Genomic DNA, 21,786 nt, shown 5'->3' on the forward strand with positions numbered 1-21,786 from the left:
TCTCTAAAACACACAAAAAAAGTTTCAGAAACTTTTTTAGCTTTCTAAAAAACACACTTCCTTGAAACTCTCCTGGTCCCCATAGTCTATGGTCTGACTCTTTGCAACTCCATGGACTGTGGCTCACCAGGTTCCTCTGGATTTTCCAGGCAAGAATACTACAGTGAATTGCTGTTTCCTCCTACACGGGATCTTCCCCACCCAGGGATCGAACCTGTGACTCCTGCATTGGCAGGCAGATTCTTTACCTCTGAGCCACCCACCTAGGAAGCCGCAGTCTATGGCAGTGGTCCCTAAACCTGGTGGTACATCAGGGCCATCTGGGCACAACCCCACCCCAAACCTTCAGAAACAGAATTTTCGGGGGCAGACAGACATAGAAAGGAAATCTTTATTTACACTTTACTTTTACTTTAGCTCTGAAAGAACTCAAGCTTCCATGATATATGTTCCCATGGAAATTCCATTTTCCTCCTACATGCGTCTGAGGATTCCTACGTTAAAGGGAAGGAGATTCAGAGATTTTCCTTGTTTTTTCTTTTACCTATTATCCCAGCTTTTTCCCTTAAAAAAAAATATTTTATTTATTTGCTATACTCTCTCTATACACACACACACACACACACACACACACACATTTCAATGGAATATAATGGCTTTAAATGTTAATTTCTGAAGTACAATGCAGTGAATCAACTATATGTATACTTTTTCCCTGATCAGTTTGGTGGTCTCCCTATCCTGTATTTGTTTCAAAAGATCACCCACTCCCTGATTTCCCCAGGGTTATCACCACCACTAGGCAGACACTAATTCAGCTTAGTTCAGTTCAGTTTAGTCTCTCAGTCATGTCCGACTCTTTGCGACCCCATGAATCACAGCACGCCAGGCCTCCCTGTCCATCACCAACTTCCGGAGTTCACTCAGACTCACGTCCATTGAGTCAGTGATGCCACCCAGCCATCTCATCCTCTGTTGTCCCCTTCTCCTCCTGCCCCTAATCCCTCCCAGCATCAGAGTCTTTTTCAATGAGTCAATTCTTCGCACGAGGTGGCCAAAGTACTGGAGCTTCAGCTTTAGCATCATTCCTTCCAAAGAAATCCCAGGGCTGATCTCCTTCAGAATGGACTGGTTGGATCTCCTTGCAGTCCAGGGGACTCTCAAGAGTCTTCTCCTGCACCACAGTTCAAGAGCATCAATTCTTCGGCACTCAGCCTTCTTCACAGTCCAACTCTCACATCCATACATGACCATTGGAAAAACCATAGCCTTGACTAGATGAACCTTTGTTGGCAAAATAATGTCTCTACTTTTCAATATGCTATCTAGGTTGGTCATAACTTTCCTTCCAAGGAGTAAGCATCTTTTAATTTCATGGCTGCAATCACCATCTGCAGTGATTTTGGAGCCCAGAAAAATAAAGTCTGACACTGTTTCCACTGTTTCCCCATCTATCTGCCATGAAGTGATGGGACCAGATGCCATGATCTTAGTTTTCTGAATGTTGAGCTTTAAGTCAACTTTTTCACTCTCTTCTTTCACTTTCATCAAGAGGCTTTTTAGTTCCTCTTCACTTTCTGCCATAAGAGTGGTGTCATCTGCATATCTGAGGTTATTGATATTTCTCCTGCCAATCTTGATTCCAGCTTGTGCTTCTTCCAGCCCAGTGTTTCTCATGATGTACTCTGCATATGAGTTAAATAAGTAGGGTGACAATATACAGCCTTGATGTACTCCTTTCCCTATTTGGAACCAGTCTGTTGTTCCATGTCCTAATTAGTGGATAATAAAGCTTAACTAATGGTGGGGGTGGGGGGGGCTTCCCTGGTGTCTCCAACTGTAAAGAATCCACCTGCAACGCAAAAGACCCGAGTTCAATCCGAGTTGGGAAGATCCACTGGAGAAGTAAATGGCAACCCACTCCTGTATTCTTGCCTGAGAAAACCCATGGACAGAGGGGTCTGGTGGGCTACAGTCCATAAGGCTGCAAAAGAGTCAGACATAGCTTAGTAACTAAAAAACAACAACAATAACTGAATGGGGAAGACTAAAGGTAGAACAGGAAACAAGACAATATTCACTATCAGGCACCACTGCTGCTAGAAGGACTTGGCCTTTCCCACCATTAGAGGAGTAACAGGATGTTACTGCCATCTTTATGCCCTGATCTTACCTGCTCCCTGCCCCCAGAGTGCCCTCTTCCCATCTTTTTTTCTTCCCTCTCCCCCAGTTTCAGGTTCCTTCCTGCTGTCAAATGAATGTATTCCCTCCAAATTCACTTGTTGAAGCCCTAACCTCCAAATGTGAGGCATATCTATTTCGAGGTGGGGCCCTTGGGAGGTGATTAGATTTAGATGAGGTCATGAGGATGGAGCCCCAAGATAAGATTAGTGACCTTGTAAGGAGAGAAGAGACCGGAGTTCTCTGTGTGGGAACACAGCAAGAAGGTGGCTGTCTACAAACCAGGGTGGGAGCCCCCACCAGGAACTGAATCCACTGGCAGTTTAGACTTTCAGCTTCCAAAACTGTGAGAAATAACATTTGTTGTTTAAGCCACCCATGTGCATGCTAAGTCACTTCAGTCGTGTTTGACTCTGTGGGACCCATGCGTGTGCATGCTAAGTCACTTTAGTTGTGTCCAATTCTGTGTGACCCTATGGACTGTAGCCTGCCAGGTTCTTCTATCCATAGGATTCTCCAGGCAAGAATACTGGAGTGGGTTGACATTTCCTTCTCCAGGGGATCTTCCCTACCCAGGGTTTGAACTCAAGTCTCTTATGTCTCCTGCATTGGCAGGCAGGTCCCTTACCACTAGTGCCACCTTGGAGTCTACAGTAATTTGTAATAGATGCCCAAACCAATAGGTCACTGCCTCTCCTCTCCAACCTTCCAATATCATCTCCTATTTGAGGTGTTTCTCTGGGAACAATGCAAGAATTGAGGCATCTTCCTTGGTTTGCAGACAAGGTTAGCCCTTTTTGCATTAGTCTTGCCCTCCACCCAAGTTCCTGGGCCTTGCACTTAAAAAGACAATATTAGTATGTGTCGATCCCAAATAAGAAAGAGGAGTGCTCTCCAAGGATAAATTCTTTAATTTTTCTGTACACCATCAGATTTTTAAGTTGCAAATATCTCCTTTGCTGATATCCTAAAAAGCTCTCCAGATGATTCTCCTGATCATGTCTGGGAACAAACAGCCTTCCCTTCTGTGGAAGATCCTTCTGGGAATCTTGTCCGTCTTGGGGATTCCCACTAACCTCAGAAGATTCTCACTGACTTTTGCTCCCTGAAGCTTTCTGTAACTCTGCCACAAAGAGCTTTTCTTTTTCTCATACTGCTATACTTTGCACCGGTTTGAAATCATTCATCATGTGATAGTGGGATTTAGGGGTTGTCATTTCAGACTCCCGCACTGGTCTGAGAGCAACTTGAGGGCAAGTCTTGCTCATGATGGTGTTCCTGGTGTCCAACGTGCTTGGCCCAGAGTGGAGTATTGTGTGCGTACTGAATAAAATAAGAGGTGGATTGATAAGTATCTGTTGGATTAGGCAATTAATTGAGAGAGTAGCATTAACATACATACATTGACTACCATGTGTGAAATAGAAAGCTAGTGGGAAGCTGCTGCATATCACAGGGAACTCAGCTCGGAGCTCTGTGATGACGAAGAGAGATGGGATGTGGCGTGGGGTAGGGGGCAGGCTTAAGAGGGTGGGGATATATATATACTTAAATAGCTGATTCATGTTGTTGTACAGCAGAAACTAACACAACATTGTGAAGCAATTACACTCCAATTAAAAATAATTATTTTAAAGAAGAGGTCTCTAATGACCGTGGGCTACTGCCTATGGTTGTGCAGGCTGGGACCTGCACACAAGTGCCTGACTTATGAGGGTGGCTTGATGGAATCTTATCCACAATCCACTCTCCTAGCCACGGCCTCTGCCATGTGTGCCTCAGCCCAGTGGAGGGATGCTGTTTACTGACTGATCTACCCAGAGGTCATGTTTTTGCAGATTGTCAGGTAGAGGAGGCATTTGTGAGTTCACTTAGGGGCACTGAGTGTGCAGTCCCTGGGGCCATGTGGCTCCCACCTCCTGAGATTGGAGTCCGTGGTTGCAACCCTACTGAGTCATTTCATTCCTCTTTCTCTGTGAAGGGGGAAAACCTATCACAAAGTTAAATGAAATATTTCAGAAGGGCCATCACTGCCACGTATTTGGAAAATGTTCAGAGCCCAAGATGTTTCCACAGTCACCTCAAATTCAACATGTACAAAACGGAAGTTATCACCTCTCCTGGGCAGAACTGGCCTCCACTGTGCTTCCTTCAATGGGTATATCCGACTGCCCAAGCTAAAAAGCGATCCTGCACCACCACTCTCCAGACCACCCACAGGTCCTACTGGGTCAACCTCAAAAAACGAATCTGATCCTCTTCCCTCCCTTCTTAGCTGCTGGCCCACCTCAGTCCCTAATCCTCTTGACTACATTCTGTCAATAGCTTCTTGCCATCCCCTGTTATATCTGGTCTTTCTTCACAAGTTAATCTGCCAGGTATCATTTTTAACCATAATATTTTATCTTTGATGTACTTATTTCATATGCGAATTATAGAATTTCAAACTACTTTTTCTTTCCATTGCCAAGCCTCTTTACAACTGCTATTATCAAGATTTATTAATAGAAGATAAAACCATTGCTCCACAACTTCCCACCGCCAGGTATCTTTTAAGTGACTAAAACCAAGACCTTATTCCCAGGCTAAGATCCTGGAATGTCTTTCCTTTACTCTCAGCCCCCACTGGATGTGTCCAGATTCTCTCACTTGGTATACAAGTCCATTCACTTCTGTGCCAACCTACCATTCTGCCCTTTCTAGCTGCTCCATACTGTGCATTAGGCAGCTTCTTGGGGGTGCCATGTTCCATCAGACTTCCTTGGCTTTGCACATGTTGTTCCCTAAACCTGTGCCTTCCCCTCTTGTCTGTTAGTTTCTTCCCCGCTGCTAAGTCGCTTCAGTCTTGTCCGACTCTGTGCAACCCCATAGATGGCAGCCCACCAGGCTCCGCCATCCCTGGGATTCTCCAGGCAACCCCTAGGTGAATCTAAATCTCCCTCTGTTTCTCTGTTTCTTCTCTGTATAACAGTACACCTCTCATTGTAGCACTTCATGTTCACACGAAATCATTTGTTTAATTTCTTCCACGGGACCTTGACTTCATCAAAAGTGATGTGCTATTCATTTTTCTCTCCCTAGCATTTACTGAAGTGTCTAGCATTTATTTTGTGTGAAGTAAATCTTTGTTGGATTGACAGTTTATCAACAGAGACATCAAGAGTGCTACCATGAAATATACAACTAAGAAGAACGAGTTACATGCATGCATATTGATTATAATTTCATAGTGATATGTACGGAACACCTCTATTCTTTGTAAAAGGCAAAGAAAAAAAAAAAACTCTTTACATTTGTTTTTGCCTATCTGAATATAGTGAAGTGGATGAAAGAAATCCTAGATGCAATCCTGGGTTAACCTGGCAAGTGAGGTTGAAGAAAGGAGAAGGGTGATTTTTCTTTATAACTGTCACAAAGAGTGAATGTTGCTTTTGTAAAAATCAGTTAAGAAAAATAAAGTAAATGGTTGATGAATGAGTAAATAGGCTTCAGGAGACACATTTTCAGAAAAGAAGGGATATTGTGGCTGTCACGCAAATACTAAAAAGAAGAAAATAAAAATCCCCAGAACATACAGTTACAGTATTACTATTTACTCTCTTAAGGATTTTTCTCTCTCCTGCAAGAATTTCTACAGGCTTCTCTCTAAAAGGCAGTTCTATTAAAACTCTTATGCATTTGTTAATATTGATAGATTATTAACTGCAGTGCAGGACACAGAGGTGGAGCCTAGAAGGAGAAAGTTTTAGGAGTCGGTGCCAACTGAAGATCAATCAGAAATAAAGATAAGCTCTGGCGGTATTATAATTATCAGGAAAATTATTACTTTGAAAAAATTCAAAGTTCACACAGTTTTTCTGGAGAAAGGTCACTGGGTAGCTCAGGTTGAAGAGAAAGGTGCCTGACTTCTGGGAAGGGGGAATGTTCAAGGTCCAGGCTGTAGGGAAAGCACTGTACCAAGAAAGCAAATACTGGACTTGCCTGGTAGTACAGTGGATAGGAATCTGCCTGCCAATGCAGGGGACATGGGTTTGATCTCTGGTCTGGAAAGATTCCACAAGCCACAGAGCAACTAAGCCCATGCACCACCACTTCTGAGCCTTCGCTCCAGATCCCATGAGCCACAACTACTGAGGTGGAGTGCTGCAATTACTGAAGCCCACGTACCTAGAGCGTGTGCTCAGCAAGAAGAGACGCCACCATAATGATAAGCCTGTGCACTGCAACTGGAGAAAGCCCACAGGCAGCAACAAAGACCCAGTGCCACCAAAAATAAAATAAAATAATTTATCAGAAGCAAATACTTTTCAAGTGTCTGCAATTAGAGAGGAGACGTGGGTGGTAGTGGGCAAAGTCTAAGAAAGTTTTTTTTTTTTTTTAATAAAAGCATAAAAGTTAGATAGTTAGATAAAGGAAGTTAGATAAAATAGATCTGGCAGTCACCACGAAAGTAGAAGCAGTAAGAATGTTTCATCATGAGAATGCTGTGGAGCTGTCTTATACTTTAGTCAACATAGAAGACAATGAGAGCCACCAACTCATTTCAAGTATTTGATAAAAACAAAAGTCAAACCAAATAATTTCCACAAGTATAATTTTACAAGAAATTTTCTATCAAAGGAAAGAAAATCCACAGGCCTCTTGGGCGCCTACCAACAGTACTAGTACAAGAAAATCAAGTTTAAAATAGTAAGCACATACAAATGAGTCTACATACAAAACAGAAACAGACTTACAGACACAGAAAACAAAGGGGAAAGGGAGGAGAGGAAGGATGAATTAGGAGTATGGGATTAACGGATAGAAATTACTTTACATAAAATAGATAAGCAACAGGATTTACCACATAGCACAGAAAACAAAGGGCTTCCCAAGTGGTGCTAGTGGTAAAGAACTCACCTGCCAGTGCAGTGGACATAGGAGACATGGGATCGATCCCTGCATTGGGAAGATCCCCTAGAGAAGGACACTCTAATATTCTTGCCTGGAGAATCCCATGAATAGAGAAAACTGGTGGGCTATAGTCCCTAGGGTAGCAAAGAGTCAGACATGACTGAAGTGACTTAGCACATATGCACAGGAAACTATTTTCAATATTTTATTATAACCTACAATGGACAATTATCTGAAAAGAATATATATATATGTATAATTTGCTGTACACCTGAAACTAACACAATATTGTAAATCAACTGTACTTCAATAAAAAAAAGTAGGAACAGCCTTGAGGGGGAGAGGAAGAGAAGACACATTGTGCGAATACACTGGGCTCCTCTGGATCAGGTAAAATAGGGGCGGCAGGCCCTTTTTCTGGAAAAGGCCAGGTAGTAAATATTTTAGACTTTCTGAGCCAAAAGAAAATTCCAGAATCTTTATGACAAGAGGGAAGAATAATTTTCCACCACTTTTTTTATAGACCAAATTCAAAACTATTTATGGACAGTGAAATCTGAATTTCATATCATTTTAATGCCCTATAAAATAGTATTTTTTTTTAGCTTTTAAAAAAGTTTAGTTATTGTTAATTGCAGGATAGTTGCTTTACAATGTTGTGTTGGTTTCTGCCATGCATCAGTATGAATCAGCCATAGGTATATACATGTCCCCTCCCTCTTGAACTTCCCTTCTACCTCCCATCCCTTCCCACCATTTTTTCAACCATTTGAAAAACATTCTTTGCTCATGGGTCATATAAAAACATATGGTAGGATGACCTTGGCCTATCGTTTGATGATCCCAGACATAGAGTATTTCCGGGTCATGACAAGGATCCTTAATTGGTCAAGGACCTAACAATTCAAGCTGAGTTTGGGCCTGACTTCAGAATCCTTCTCAACATGGTGGCACTGCCAGTACAACCACAGAAGTGGGGAAGGGCCTGCCTGCCTGTCTGCAATGCAATGGCCATCTCCCTAGTGAATGTGCAAAAACTGTTCCAGTATCAGCTGGATTCATCCCACCCTTTCAGGTATGGGTGCAGTTGACTCAGCCGTCCATCCCCAGTCTTAGGATTTCAGTTATTCCCCACAGAGCTAGCAAGCTCATGCCAAAGAGCAATTGCTTCTGCTGCATTAGGTCAGTTTATGAATTCGCTTGCCCTTGTTTTCATTACTACTTCAACCAGAATGGGAAATTCAGCAGTTATTATTTTCAAATCAAATCCACAGAATTAATAAAGATTTCGAGATATAATGATGATTTACATGGCAGCAGTAACAGCACCTGTTCAGCATTATCATTAACATCATCATAGCAACACTCCCAGAAAACTGACTTGTTTTTTCTGACACTTTTCTTATATTAGCTTACTTAATCCTTCAGTAGTCATTGAAAATAGGCTTTTTAAAGAACAATTCTTATCCCATTTTATTAAAAAAAAAAATTGAAAGCAAAAGAGACTAAGTAACTTGCTAATTGCAGAGCTAGCTAGCAGTAGAGCTGAATTTTGAACACAGTCAGCAACCTGGAGCTAGAGTTCCTCCTCCATACGAGGTCCATCTACAATGTTTAGTTGAACGTTAGACACTTTTGTTCTTTTTAAAAAATTTTTATTTGGTTAGTTATTTTTGGCTGTACTGGGTCTTCCTTGCTGCGCACGGGCTTCCTCTAGTTGACATGCATGGTTTTCTCATTGCAGCGGCTTCTCTGTTGTGGAGCCCGGGCTCTAGGGTGTATGGGCTTCAGTAGTTGTGGCCCACAGGCTTAGCTGCCCCATGGCATGTGGGATCTTCCTGGACCAGGGACTGAATCTGTGCCTCCGGCATTGGCAGGCAGATTCGTTCCCACTGAGACACCACGGCAATGCCCCGGCCTTTTTTTTTTTTTTTTTTAAATTATTTGGCTGCACTGGGTCTTAGTTGTGGGACACAAGATCTTCAATTTTTGTTGTTAGGAGCTGCAGTCACTGTAAGTAGTGGCTCTAGAACTTTGCTGTGCTCACTCCATCTTCAACAGAAAAAGGTACATACCCTAGCCCACACTTTGCAACCCTCATTAAAGCAAGTGATGGCATGCTGGAACACAGTTAAGCTTGACCAGCACAGAAAGAGATCTTCCACCTCATTTCTGCCTTTCGGATAAACAAGTGGATCCACTGATGGAACCTAATCATGTGAAGAACTGAGTGCCATGCCAAACCATACTGGAAACAAAGACAAAAAACCCAGAAATGTTGCATTATATGCTAATTTTAAAATACTTACTATTTATCTTGATTACTGTTTCAATAATCCCAAATTTTGTGCCTGAGCTGCCCTACCTAGCTGCAAGGGAGTCTTAGAAATTTAATTTTTATCTTTCTATCCTCTGCTGGAGGAGGTTGGCATGGAGGCAGAAGGGCATCTTTGACAGTTAATCTCATGTGTCAGCAGGGGGAGGCTATGGTGCCCACCTGTCTGGTCAAACACCAGTCTGTGGTGGTATTTTTTTAGATGGGACTAGCATTTAAGCCTTTGACTAAAGCAGATTATCATCCATAAGATGAGAGGTCTCATCCAGTCAGTTGAAAGTTTTAAGAGAAAAACTGAGGTCCCCAGAAGAGGAAGGAACTCTACGTCAATTTTTTGAGCGAATTCCTTATATATATTTATCAGTTCAGTTCAGGCGCTCAGTCGTGTTCGACTCTTTGGGACCCTGTGGACTGCAGCACTCCAAGCCTCCCTTTCCATCACCAACTCCCAGAGTTTACTGAAACCCATGTCCATTGAGTCGGTGATGCCATCCAATCATCTCATCCTCTGTCATCCCCTTCTCCTCCTGCCTTCAATCTTTCCCAACATCAGGGTCTCTTCAAATGAATCAATTCTTCACATCAGGTGGCCAAAGTATTGGAGTTTCAGGTCAGCATCAGTCCTTACAATGAACATTAAGGACTGATTTCCTTCAGCACAGACTGGTTGGTTGCCCTGGCTGTCCAAGGGGCTTTCAAGAATCTTCTTCAAAACCAAAGTACAAAAGCATCAATTCTTTGGCGCTCAGCTTTCTTCATAGTCCAACTTTTACATCCTTACATGACTACAGGAAAAACCATAGTTTTGACTAGAAGGACCTTTGTTGGCAAAGTAATGTCTCTGCTTTTTAATGTGCTGTCTAGGTTGGAAATAACTTTTCTTCCAAGGGCAAGTGTTTTTTAATTTCATGGCTGCAGTTACCACCTGCACTGATTTTGGAGCCCAAAAAAATAAACTTTGTCATGGTTTCCATTGTTTCCCCATTTGTTTGCCATGCAGTGATGGGGCCAGATGCCATGATCTTAGTTTTCTGAATGCTGAGTTTATGCCAACTTTTTCACTCTCCTCTTTCACTTTCATTAAGAAGCTCTTTAGTTTCTCTTCACTTTCTGCCATAAGGGTGGTGTCAACTGCATATCTAAGGTTATTGATATTTCTCCCGGCAATCTTGATTCCAGCCTGTGCTTCCTCCAGTCCAGCATTTCTCATGATGTACTCTGCATATAAGTTAAATAAGCAGAGTGACAATATACAGCCCTGATGTACTTCTTTCCCTATTTGGAACCAGTCCATTGTTTCGTATCCAGTTATAACTGTTGCTTCCTGACCTGCATACAGGTTTCTCAAAAGGCAGATCAGGTGGTCTGGTATTCCCATCTTTTTCAGAATTTTCCACAGTTTATTGTGATCCACACAGTCAAAGGCTTTGGCATAGTCAATGAAGCATATGTAGCTGTTTTTCTGGAATTCTCTTGCTTTTTTGATGATCCAGTGGATGTTGGCAATTTGATCTCTGGTTCCTCTGCCTTTTCTAAATCCAGCATGAATATCTGGAAGTTCATCATTCACATACTGTTGAAGCCAGGCTTGGAGAATTTTGAGCATTCCTTCTCTAGCATGTGAGATGAGTGCAATTGTGCAGTAGTTTGAGCATTCTTTGGTATTGCCTTTCTTTGGGATTGGAATGAAAACTTTTACAGTCCTGTGGCCACTTTTGAGTTTTCCAAATTTGCTGGCATATTGAGTGCAGCACTTTCACAGCATCATCTTTTAGGATTTGAAATAGCTCAACTGGAATTCCATCCCCTCCACTAACTTGGTTCATAGTGATGCTTCCTAAGGCCCACTTGACTTTGCATTCCAGGATGTCTGGCTCTAGGTGAGTGATCACACCATCATGGTTATCTGGGTCATTAAGATCTTTTCTGTATAGTTCTTTTGTGTATTCTTGCCACCTTTTCTTAATATCTTCTGCTTCTGTTAGGTCCATACCATTTCTGTCCTTTATTGTGCCCATCTTTGCCAAAAATTTCCCTTGGTATATCGAATTTTCTTCAAGATAGCTCTAGTCTTTCCCATTCTACTGTTTTCCTCTATTTCTTTGCACTGATCACTGAGGAAGGCTCTGTTATCTCTCCTTGCTATTCTTTGGAAGTCTGCATTCAAATGGGTATAGCTTTCCTTTTCTCCTTTGCCTTTCATTTCTCTTCTTTTCACTGCTATTTGTAAGGCCTCTTCAGACAGCCATTTTGCCTTTTTGTGTTTCTTTTTCTTGGGGATGGTCTTGATCCCTGCCTCCTGTACAATGTCACAAACCTCCATTCATAGTTCATCAGGCACTCTATCTATCAGATCTAGTCCCTTAAATCTATTTCTCACTTCCACTGTATAATAAAAAGGGATTTGATTTAGGTCATACCTGAATGGTCTAGTGGTTTTCCCTACTTTTTTCAATTTAAGTATGAATTTGGCAATAAGGAGTTCATGATTTGAGCCTCAGTCAGCTCCCAGTCTTGTTTTTGCTGACTGTATACAGCTTCTTCATCTTTGGCTGCCAAGAATATAATCAATCTGATTTCAGTGTTGACCATCTGGTGATGTCCATGTGTAAAGTCTTCTCTTGTGTTGTTGGAAGAGGGTGTTTGCTATGACCAGTGCTTCTCTTGGCAAAACTCTATTAGTCTTTGCCCTGCTTCATTCTGTACTCCAAGGCCAAATTTGCCTGTTACTCCAGGTGTTCCTTGACTTCCTACTTTTTCATTCCAGTCCCCTGTAATGAAAAGGAGATCTTTATTGGGTGTTAGTTCTAAAAGGCCTTGTAGGTCTTCATAGAACCATTCAACTTCAGCTTCTTCAGTGTTACTGGTTGGGGCATAGACTTGGATTACTGTGATATTGAATGGTTTGCCTTGGAAACGAACAGAGATCATTCTGTCATTTTTGAGATTGCATCCATGTACTGCATTTGACTCTTTTGTTGACCATGATCCTCCATTTCTTCTAAGGGATTCTTGCCCACAGTAGTAGATATAATGGTCATCTTAGTTAAATTCACCCATTCCAGTCCATTTTTAGTTTGCTGATTCCTAGAATGTCGACATTCACTCTTGCCATCTCCTGTTTGCCCACTTCCAATTTGCCTTGATTCATGGACCTGACATTCCAGGTTCCTATGCAATATTGCTCTTTACAGTATCGGACCTTGCTTCTATCACCAGTCACATCCACAGCTGGGTACTGTTTTTGCTTTGGCTCCATCCCTTCTTTATTTCTGGAATTATTTCTCCACTGATCTCCAGTAGCATATTGGGCACCTACCGACCTGGGGAGTTCCTCTTTCAGTATCCTATCATTTTGCCTTTTCATACTGTTCATGGGGTTCTCAGGGCAAGAATACTGAAGTGGTTTGCCATTCCCTCCTCCAGTGGACCACATTCTGTCAGACCTCTCACCATGACCTGCCTGTCTTGGGTTGCCCCGCGGGCATGGCTTAGTTTCACTGAGTTAGACAAGGCTGTGGTCCGTGTGACTAGATTGGCTAGTTTTCTGTGATAATGGTTTCAGTGTGTCTGCCCTCTGATGCCCTCTCTCAACACCTACTGTCTTATTTGGGTTTCTCTTACCTTGGATGTGGGATATCTCTTCACAGCTGCTCCAGCAAAGCACAGCCGGTGCTCCTTACCTTGGACGAGGGGTATCTCCTCAGGGCCACCCCTTCTGACCTTGAATGTGGAGTAGCTCCTCTCGGCCCTCCTGTGCCCGCGCAGCCACCGCTCCTTGGATGTGGGGTTGCTCCTCTGTAGCTTGTCTTTATTGTAAAGTAATTAGCCTCCAATTAAATAATTTTAAAAATACAAAAAATAAAAAGAGAAAAAACAGACTTACATATAGGTACAACACACCTAGTGATCCTCTTAGTTCTGTTTCTCTGAAGAACCATGGCTAGAATACTTGGAGGAGGTGGGAGGGGAGGCAGAGAGCAGGTTCACTAGCTCTACCACTACTGACGTTTTAGTTGTATTCAATTGTAGTTTCACTGTAGAGGTAGGAAAAGAGAGGAGGAGATTGTACTGATTCTAGTTTCCCAGCATGGATGACCATCTCATGGCCCTGACCATGATAAGGAAGACAGATACAGCCGCAGATAACCCCATAAGAAAACATAGCACATCCTTATCCTTGGAAGACACAGTTTAATATATTCTACATGCAGCTTTGTCCCCGTGCATGAGACCCTCTCCATGCACGACACAGGTGACCTGGAACAGGTAATTTGGTTGTTTGCTCATTCATTCATTCAGTTTCTCACCCCTTCAATAGACTTTAGTGTCCACCAGTATCACATACTATTCTTAGTTTTGGAGGTACATTGGTGAATGAGAGATAAGTCTGCTTCTTTCAAAATGTGTTCGTTCTAGTTTAGGGAGAGGTGCTAAAAAGTACACAAATGAACCAAGAAAACAATTCCAGAGAGTGATAGATGCAGCGAGGACCATGAAACAGGGCAATGTGATGGAGTAGGGAGTGAGGTCTACCCCAGATCTGATTATCAACTTGAACACATCTGGAACCGATTTAAATGTAGGGACCAGACAGATAGCCTTAGGGTGAGGGGTAAGCTGAGCTTTTGCGTTTGGCTGCAAGCGAAAGTGAAAGTAAAGAGCTCCAGACCCATGTGATGAGTTATTACAGGGACCCCAGGCACAGTGCGATGCGTCCGTGATGTACTCCTTGATTCCTCAGGCTGAAGAGGGGTAGACTGTAACCAAATAAGCCTGTGTAATGGAGCTGCAAGCTGGATGGCCAGGCCGGGCCCAGGGCTGAGTTTATGAACAGCAGCATGAATATCTTCCCTTTAAGACCAGAGGCTCCCTGGAGTGAGGGTGATGCCTGGGGGTAATTATATTCCCAGCCCTAGCACAGTGCTTGGCCCACAGGGTGGATCCTCTATAAGTATTGGTTGATGACTCAAGGAATCCCTCAGCTGAAGGGGAGGGAGTGGCCACTGCAAAACCAGGGAGCCTTAGCATTCTGCCACAGTTCTTCACACTTGAGAGCAATACTGGCCTCCCTCCATAAAACAAGTCCCGGAGACTCCCAGCTGGGACTGGCCAATTGACTGCAATTTTGTCTCCTTGATTTCAGCACTTGCTGTCCCCGGGGGGACTTGCTTTTAATGCTTCTGCCAAGTACGATCCCAAGTTCTTTCCTTAAGGTTGTAACTTTGACAGAGCTGGGAATTCGCAGGCCTGAGGATTCTTGAAGATGCATTGCATGCTGAGGGAATCTAAAGAGAATTCAATAGAACAAGCTGTTAGGTGTATGCTGCACAGTTTTCTTATCTTCTCATCCTTCCTGGTTCTGGTGCCGTGTATGATGCAGAAAGGCTACTCAGTTCCAATCCAGAAAGATGCTCATAGTTTCACAGATGACATGACCCAGGTCTAGGCCCAGCTCCCCAAACAGAGATGACAAAATCTTACTTCCTTTCCACACTAGTACGTGCCATTAAAACAGCATTGCTGGATCTAGCAAGTAAAATATATATGCCCAGTTAAATTTGAATTTCAGAGAAATAACAGAATTTTTTAGTGTTTCAAATATTGCATCAGATATCCTTACCATACTTATAATAAAAATTATTTTTGTGGTTCATGGGAAATTCAAATTTGACTGGCAGGTCCTATTTTGTCTGGCAACCCTACTTAAGACCAAGAAAGAGATTTTAACTCTGTCACCTGCCTAAGATTTTTCCATCAGATCCTTATTTTGGGTTCCAACCTGAGGTCTCCACACCACCCTCAGGGTTGAGTGGTATTTATATAACTGTCCCAGTGAGTTCATCCTTTACCTGAGACCCTCTGCTGCAAGTGGTCTATCGCTTAATTGTGTCCGACTCTTTGAGACCCCATGGACTCTATGTAGCCCACCAGGCTCCTCTGTCTGTGGGGTTTTCCAGGCAAGAACACTACGGTGAGTTGCCATTTCCTCCTCCAGGGGATCTTCATGACCCAGGAATCAAACCAATGTCTCCTGCATCTCCTGCTTTGCAGGTAGATTCTACACCATTGAGCCACCTGGGAAGCCCAGTATTGTGATTCTGCCCAAACAGTCACGGACCTCTGTGAGTATAGAATTGGAATCTGAGACCCTACCTAATTTCAATTCTACACATGCAGGGCTTCTTATCTGCCTGAACAGAATCACAATATCTGAACATACAAGGTGTGTCTCATCCACAAAACAGAAAGTACACATTCTGCCACAGGTTTTGTCCATCAGCAGAGGAGAACTTTGTAATTTTCACTGGCTTAGTAAACTCAATTTCCCCATGACCATGTCCTCAAAAATCCCGAGGACAGTAAAGTTGCATGGACAGTTGGTAGATATGCAGATAAAAGAAGGCTTCCATGTCTCATACTTATCAGGGGATTAAATAGTCAGCCAACCATATGACATGCCTAGAAGCTATTTTCAGCTCTGTTTTAACCTGTTGAACTCCAGAAAGCAGCTTCTGTATTTTTATCTCATGTTATGCTTCCTTTGAGGCAACAAGTATAGGGCAGTGAGGTAAAAAAAAAAAAAAAAAAAAAAAAAGAAGAATAACAGCTTTCAAGAAAACAATCTAAAATAAGCACCTCTGTAGTGATTATAAAAATATACAGATTTCCTTTCCTTCTACTGGTAATGTCAAAGCCCACACAATTTGTGATGTGTTTGCATGTGATGCTCATCTAGCCACATGCTTCTTTTCCACTTAACCTTTTAGGTCAGATCTGTTCGGTTTTCTCCCTTCCCCACCACATGATCAGGGCAGTATTTGTTGCTTTCGTATGTTAGAAGCCAATGATAATTCTGTTTGCCCTTAATTCAAATACAAAGGGTAATGACCGTAGGTGCCATAACAAAATATGTCCAAAGATTAGCTGGAATTCCTGGTCCTGGTACATTTACCAAGTTTAGCTTGCCAGGCAATGTCTAAAAGCACTCTAGTCACTTTGCTCAATAAGCATGAGATGGTGAGCTCTTCAATTGATTGATAGATCAGTGGACCTGGCTTTACTCACTGCTGTCATCATCTACTCAGGCTACCATAACAAAACACCACAGACTGAGTGGCTTACGGAACAGAAATTTGTTTTCCCAGAGTTCAGGGAGACTGGAAGTCCAAGGTCAAGATGGTGGCAGATTGAGTTTCTACTGAGGTCTTCCTGCTTGGTGAGCAGATGGCCACCCGCCTTCTTTCTGTGTCATCTGGCCTTTCCTGTGCGTGAGCCCCTGGTGTCTCCTTGCATGTCCAAACTTCTTCTTCTTATGAAGACATCAGTCAGATTGGATTAGCACACACCCTAATGGCCTCATTTTAACCTAATTATCTCTCCCAGATGGTTCAGTTGGTAAGGAATCTGCCTGCAGTGCAGGAGACGCAGGAGACAAAGGTTCGATCCCTGGGTTGGGAAGATCCCCTGGAGGAGGAAATGGCAACCTACTCCAATATCCTTGCTTGAAAAATCCCACGGACAGAGGAGTGTGATGGGCTACAGTCCAAAGTGTTACAAAGAGTTGGACATGACTAGGTATGCAGGCACTTTGAAGGTACCTCTTTATAAGCTCTCCCTCTAAATACAGTGCCAGGGGTGGGGGTGAGGTTAGGACTTCAATATATGAATTTTGGGTAGACATAGTTCAGCTCATAACAACCACTGTGTGTCCAGTAACTAATTTGGTACCTGACACATGGTAGCAATAAATGTTTGTAGAATTAATGACAGAAATTTGAGAATGTCATTGGTGAGGCAAGTCACTTAAAGTTTCTTGCATGGGTTAGCCCAGAGCATTTGATTTTTAAGCTTCTTCTCTACCTACACATTTTTCTGGTCACTGATTGTGGAACAGAAAGTAATCTGACCCATATGAGGTTTGTAACAACCCAATTCCATAGAGATGAGGCTGCCCGGAAGCACATCTCTCCCACTGCAGGCACCGAGCCTGTCAATTCCATGTCACATCTGACTGCTCCCCATCAGGCTCACGATGGTGGTCGGTGTAACGAGGTTCCCCCAGCTGTCACTCCCCAGCCCTCTTCTCAGCAGATGCTTGACCTCACCCTGTGGAGGCATGCATCTCCTGCTTCTATTATTTTCTTCAAACTGGGAAGGAAAAAAAATAACCCACCAAAGATCTGCTACTTCTCAGGGGAGAGTGGGCTTCTCAACAGACAATATCCATTGTCTGATCTGAGCTTTGCTCTACTAGTCTTTCAGGGAAAGGAAAAAAAAAAAAGAGCCCCAAAACTTTGATCCCTGGGGAGGTGAAGCGGAAGTTGATCTTCACCATTAAATTTTTTTATAGATAGCAAAGTCCATGCTTCCACCTGCATCCAAAGCAGAGGCAGCTGGCAGAACAAAGCAGCAGAGAAAAATAGCTGACCAGAATCTCTTAAATTGCCCATGTACAGGTGCAGCTTGTTTTTCATCTTGGTGGCAGTCACTAGTGATTGACAATGTTTTACCCAAAGGACTTAACCCTTTTTCTCCTAAGTGAACCAGAGTCAAGTCTCATGGTTCAGAAAACAATTCCCACCCCTCTGTCTGTTGTAAAGAAATGCAACACAAATGGATGGCAATAGTACTTCGAACCAATGTTAAGAAACCAAGAACAGAACACTTTCAGACAGAAGTTTTGAAAAATTATCCTTAGGTATTTCCAGCTTTGATGCCAAGGCTGAGAGATATTCCTTTTGTATTGATAGACCCTCAGAGATGGTGCTTGATGGATGCTCCTCTAGAATGAAGGTGACATTGTGTGTTGAAATCTCTAGGTGTTCAGTAAGTCTTAGAGTACCTGACCTAGAAAACCAATTCCTGTTTGCCCTCAGGTTTTTTCCATCACCATCAAACAAGTTATTTTAGAGGCTACGCAGCAGAGAGAAGAGACACTGTCACACAGCCCAGCTTTAAAATTTCCAAAGATGGTGAACGGGGCTGCCTGGCCTCATCGGCCTCTGTGCTGATGTGTCTGTTTCCCCCACGACAACTACCAGTGTACCTCACACGGAGTTACTTTTCATACTTGTGCACAAGGACATTAGTCACTTGGGGAGTCCCCCTGGAGGGGCTGAATTTGTGTAGAGTCCAGACAGACAGCCATCTGCATGGTTTTCTCTCCAGCAGTCTCTGGAACTTGCATGGTGGATGGATTGAGGAGTTGTGTGGGGACGAGGGCAGTCTTTAACAAACAAAAGAGCGAACATTGGGAAGGCTGCACGAACAGCTTTCAGAACCTCCACAAGATGTTCTGAACGTGTGGAAAGAGGCCAAGTGCAAAAGAGGAATTACCTCCTAAACATCAAGCCCGCCTAGTGAGAAGGGAAGTTTGTTACTGCTGATTACAAGTTAGCCCTTGGGGAGAAGGCTCCAGAGCCCACAAGTGGACACTTCTGGATCTTCAGCTGGGTCCTGAGCCAAGGGAAAACAACTGTTAAAGAAGTGATGCTATTACAGATCAGATAGCTTCATTTTCTGATAAGTACATTATAAATCACCTTCTCTTAGCACAAGAAACCTCACTGATGAATATTCTTGATCATTTAAATGCCCAAAATACATCACAACATGCGCACAGAGCATGACCTCAATAACTCTCATAGCCATGGAGAAATGGTTTGACTTCTGAATGGAAAAAATGACATGCAGACAACTCTGACACTTCCTTCGAGAGTCTTTGTAAATTTCCAACTATTACACATGCCCAAAAAGCTTCCCACTCTGTGTCTTTGGCCTTAACATGCCTTTGAAAAGAGTGCATGCTAAGCTGAGGGCATCTGTCCAGATGTTCAGGTCTCCACACTCAAACCAGTTAATCTGGAAGTAAAATAATCAAAGAAACCCTGTGACCTGGAAACCAATCTATCTCACTCATAAATCAAACCTTTTGTATAAGTCTGGATATGTATCTGTGTGGCCAAAAACTAGTGAGTTTAAACTTCTTGAATTTTCATTAATTATTTTGATCTTAGATGTGGATAACAGCTGCTAGTTAGTGATTGTGCATGAAATAAAATCCCAAGATTATGCAGAAATTATAGCCTCAGTGCCATGGTGATAATCTAATAAAGCAAAAGCTTGGATGCATGTCAACTTCATCTGAACAATAGGTGCTGTCGAGCAGACAGGGATACTGTAGGAAGTGATGCCTTGGAAATAGCACAGTCTAGAATCAGGCGGCCTTACTCCTCTCCATCTGAGTTTATAGTGGGCATATGGAACACGTTTCTGTTCAAGCTGGTTCACAAAAACATCTGCGTCAGCAGTGAGAATCAACACTAAATTCTCCTTCAATATTTACTCCCTTCATTTGGACTTATGTCACCATTACAATCTGGAAGCAGCGAACACATGCGCCCAGAGTGACCCACGGGGCAGCTGAACACCGGTGAGTCTTTTCTCTCTAGACGTTCATTCCATGAGGGAGAAACTCTTCCTAATCACCACACAGATTCTAGCAGATTTACACACAACGGGTTGTACAGAATGCCCTAGACTTTGGAATATTCCTGGCCTTGGGAAAAAAATTTTTTTTTAAGTTTGTAAAGGTAATTACCATTATTTACAGTACTGAGGGCAAAGCCCCACCCTGGGCGTGAGGCCAGGGGATCTCAGACTAGAGTGTATTGAGGTGAGCCAACTCCAAGACAAAAGCACAATTATGCTCACATAAAAACCAACACTGGTGGCAGTGGGTGAAGGAAACACCCACGTAAGGGGGAGGTGTGTGCAGGGAGGGGCTTGCTTTGAAGTTTTGCATAAATCTTGTAAAATTTTTTTCCCCCATAGTCCTGAGAATGAAGATTCTGCAGAGGTTGCCATCCTGGGTCTCTTGTTAAGCTGTGCCATAAGGAAATAGACTTCTTTCTTACTCGATTTGCCAATTTTAAAAACTGAACTCTAAATAAAAGCATTTTGGTAGAATGAAGAAAACGGGAAATGTTGTGTAAGGTGTTCTGAAGCTTTCTTCATTTCTTGGCAGAAAGGAACTAAAGTCAAACACAAAAAGAGGTCTTTATGTTTCAAGCCCACTTCACTTGACTCTTCTTTCTGATTCACATCCACTTGTCCACTTAGGAAAGTGGTTAGGCTGTGGGGTTAGAAATAGTGTTGCTGCAGTCCATCTGGTTCTCCAGTCAGAAAATAATTAGCTAATCCCGAAATACACACGTTACCTTTTTGACAACCACCCCATATCTTTTTATTCTTGCTAGGATGAAGGCCAGATGATTATTCATGCTGATACTATAAATCAGCGACAAGAAAAACTTGTAATGACAATGTAGACATGTTTCAAGAATCCACAGGCACTGCAAGGGGAAGGAGAGGAGTGACAGGGAGATTGGGGCTCACCGAGCACCCCAGCCTGGCCTAGAACGAGTAAGCGCACTGGTTCCCAGAGAGCAGCCTCTCTAGCAGTAGGTGTACTGCCAGGCTCCTCTGTGCATGGAATTCTGCAGGCAAGAATACTGGAGTGGGTTGCCATTCCCTTCTCTAGGGGATCTTCCTGATCCAGGGATTGAACCCAAGATCTCCTGCATTGCAGGTGGATTTTTCACTGAGCCACGAGGGAAGCCCCTACTGCAGACTACTTCAGGAGAAAAACCATAGGAAGTTGGATTTTCCTCTTCAGTCCAGGAGGAAAATGCTCTTTGAGAAATGGATGTGGACACATGAGGTCCTGGGGCTGTGACCTCAGTGAAGTGCAGGCTGAAGACAATTTGTAGCATCAGCCTGTCTCTCACCACTGCACACGCCAGAGGCCGATGCCTGATAGAACTCGAGCCACCAGTCCTGCACACCCACTTCTTGCCTGCCTGGCAGCCAAGAGGAAAGGGGAATTACAGACAGGCTGGACTTGAAACACTGCTATGGCCCCACCTGAGTTTCAGGTGCCCCAGGGAGTCCTTTCAACCACCTGGAATTGAGGCTGTTTCAAGGTACAGATGCAACCTGTGTTTGTCTTGCTTTTGTTTGCACCTGAATACAAGTACCAGCTGGAAGCCAGAAGGTGTGGGGCATTGCAAACAATTTTAACTTAAATAAAGAACTGAAGAGTTTAAAAGACAGGATACATGTAGAGGCGAGGGAGAGGGGAAAAAGAGGGGAAAGGAAATAGATTTATTAGAGGAAATAGAAAAATACACAGAAATTTGGGTAGGTGTGATACTTGATATGTATTTTCCATGATCTGTTAATATACCTACCTACATTTCACCTTCAACTTAATGATATACAGAAAATAAGCCTGTGGTCCTGTGATCCACCTTGCTGAGTATTGAATGTGCCTATTATGCACCAAGTACTAAAGTAAACACTGGGGATAAATG

General features: G+C 43.0%; 1 protein-coding gene across 1 annotated transcript in view; it reads right to left on the reverse strand.

Moving 5' to 3' along the window:
* Positions 1 to 18,497: 18,497 nt before the first annotated feature.
* AHI1 (Abelson helper integration site 1) overlaps positions 18,498 to 21,786 on the reverse strand; it is a 240,372-nt gene continuing 237,083 nt past the window's right edge. The window contains exons 27-28 of the mRNA XM_052645614.1: positions 20,632 to 20,766; positions 18,498 to 18,638 (exon numbers count right to left, since the gene is read on the reverse strand). Coding sequence (XP_052501574.1) covers positions 18,498 to 18,638; positions 20,632 to 20,766 — 276 coding nt within the window. The remainder of the gene's footprint in view (positions 18,639 to 20,631; positions 20,767 to 21,786) is intronic.

This window comes from Budorcas taxicolor, chromosome 9 (genome assembly GCF_023091745.1).
Source record: "Budorcas taxicolor isolate Tak-1 chromosome 9, Takin1.1, whole genome shotgun sequence".
NCBI lineage: Eukaryota > Metazoa > Chordata > Mammalia > Artiodactyla > Bovidae > Budorcas > Budorcas taxicolor.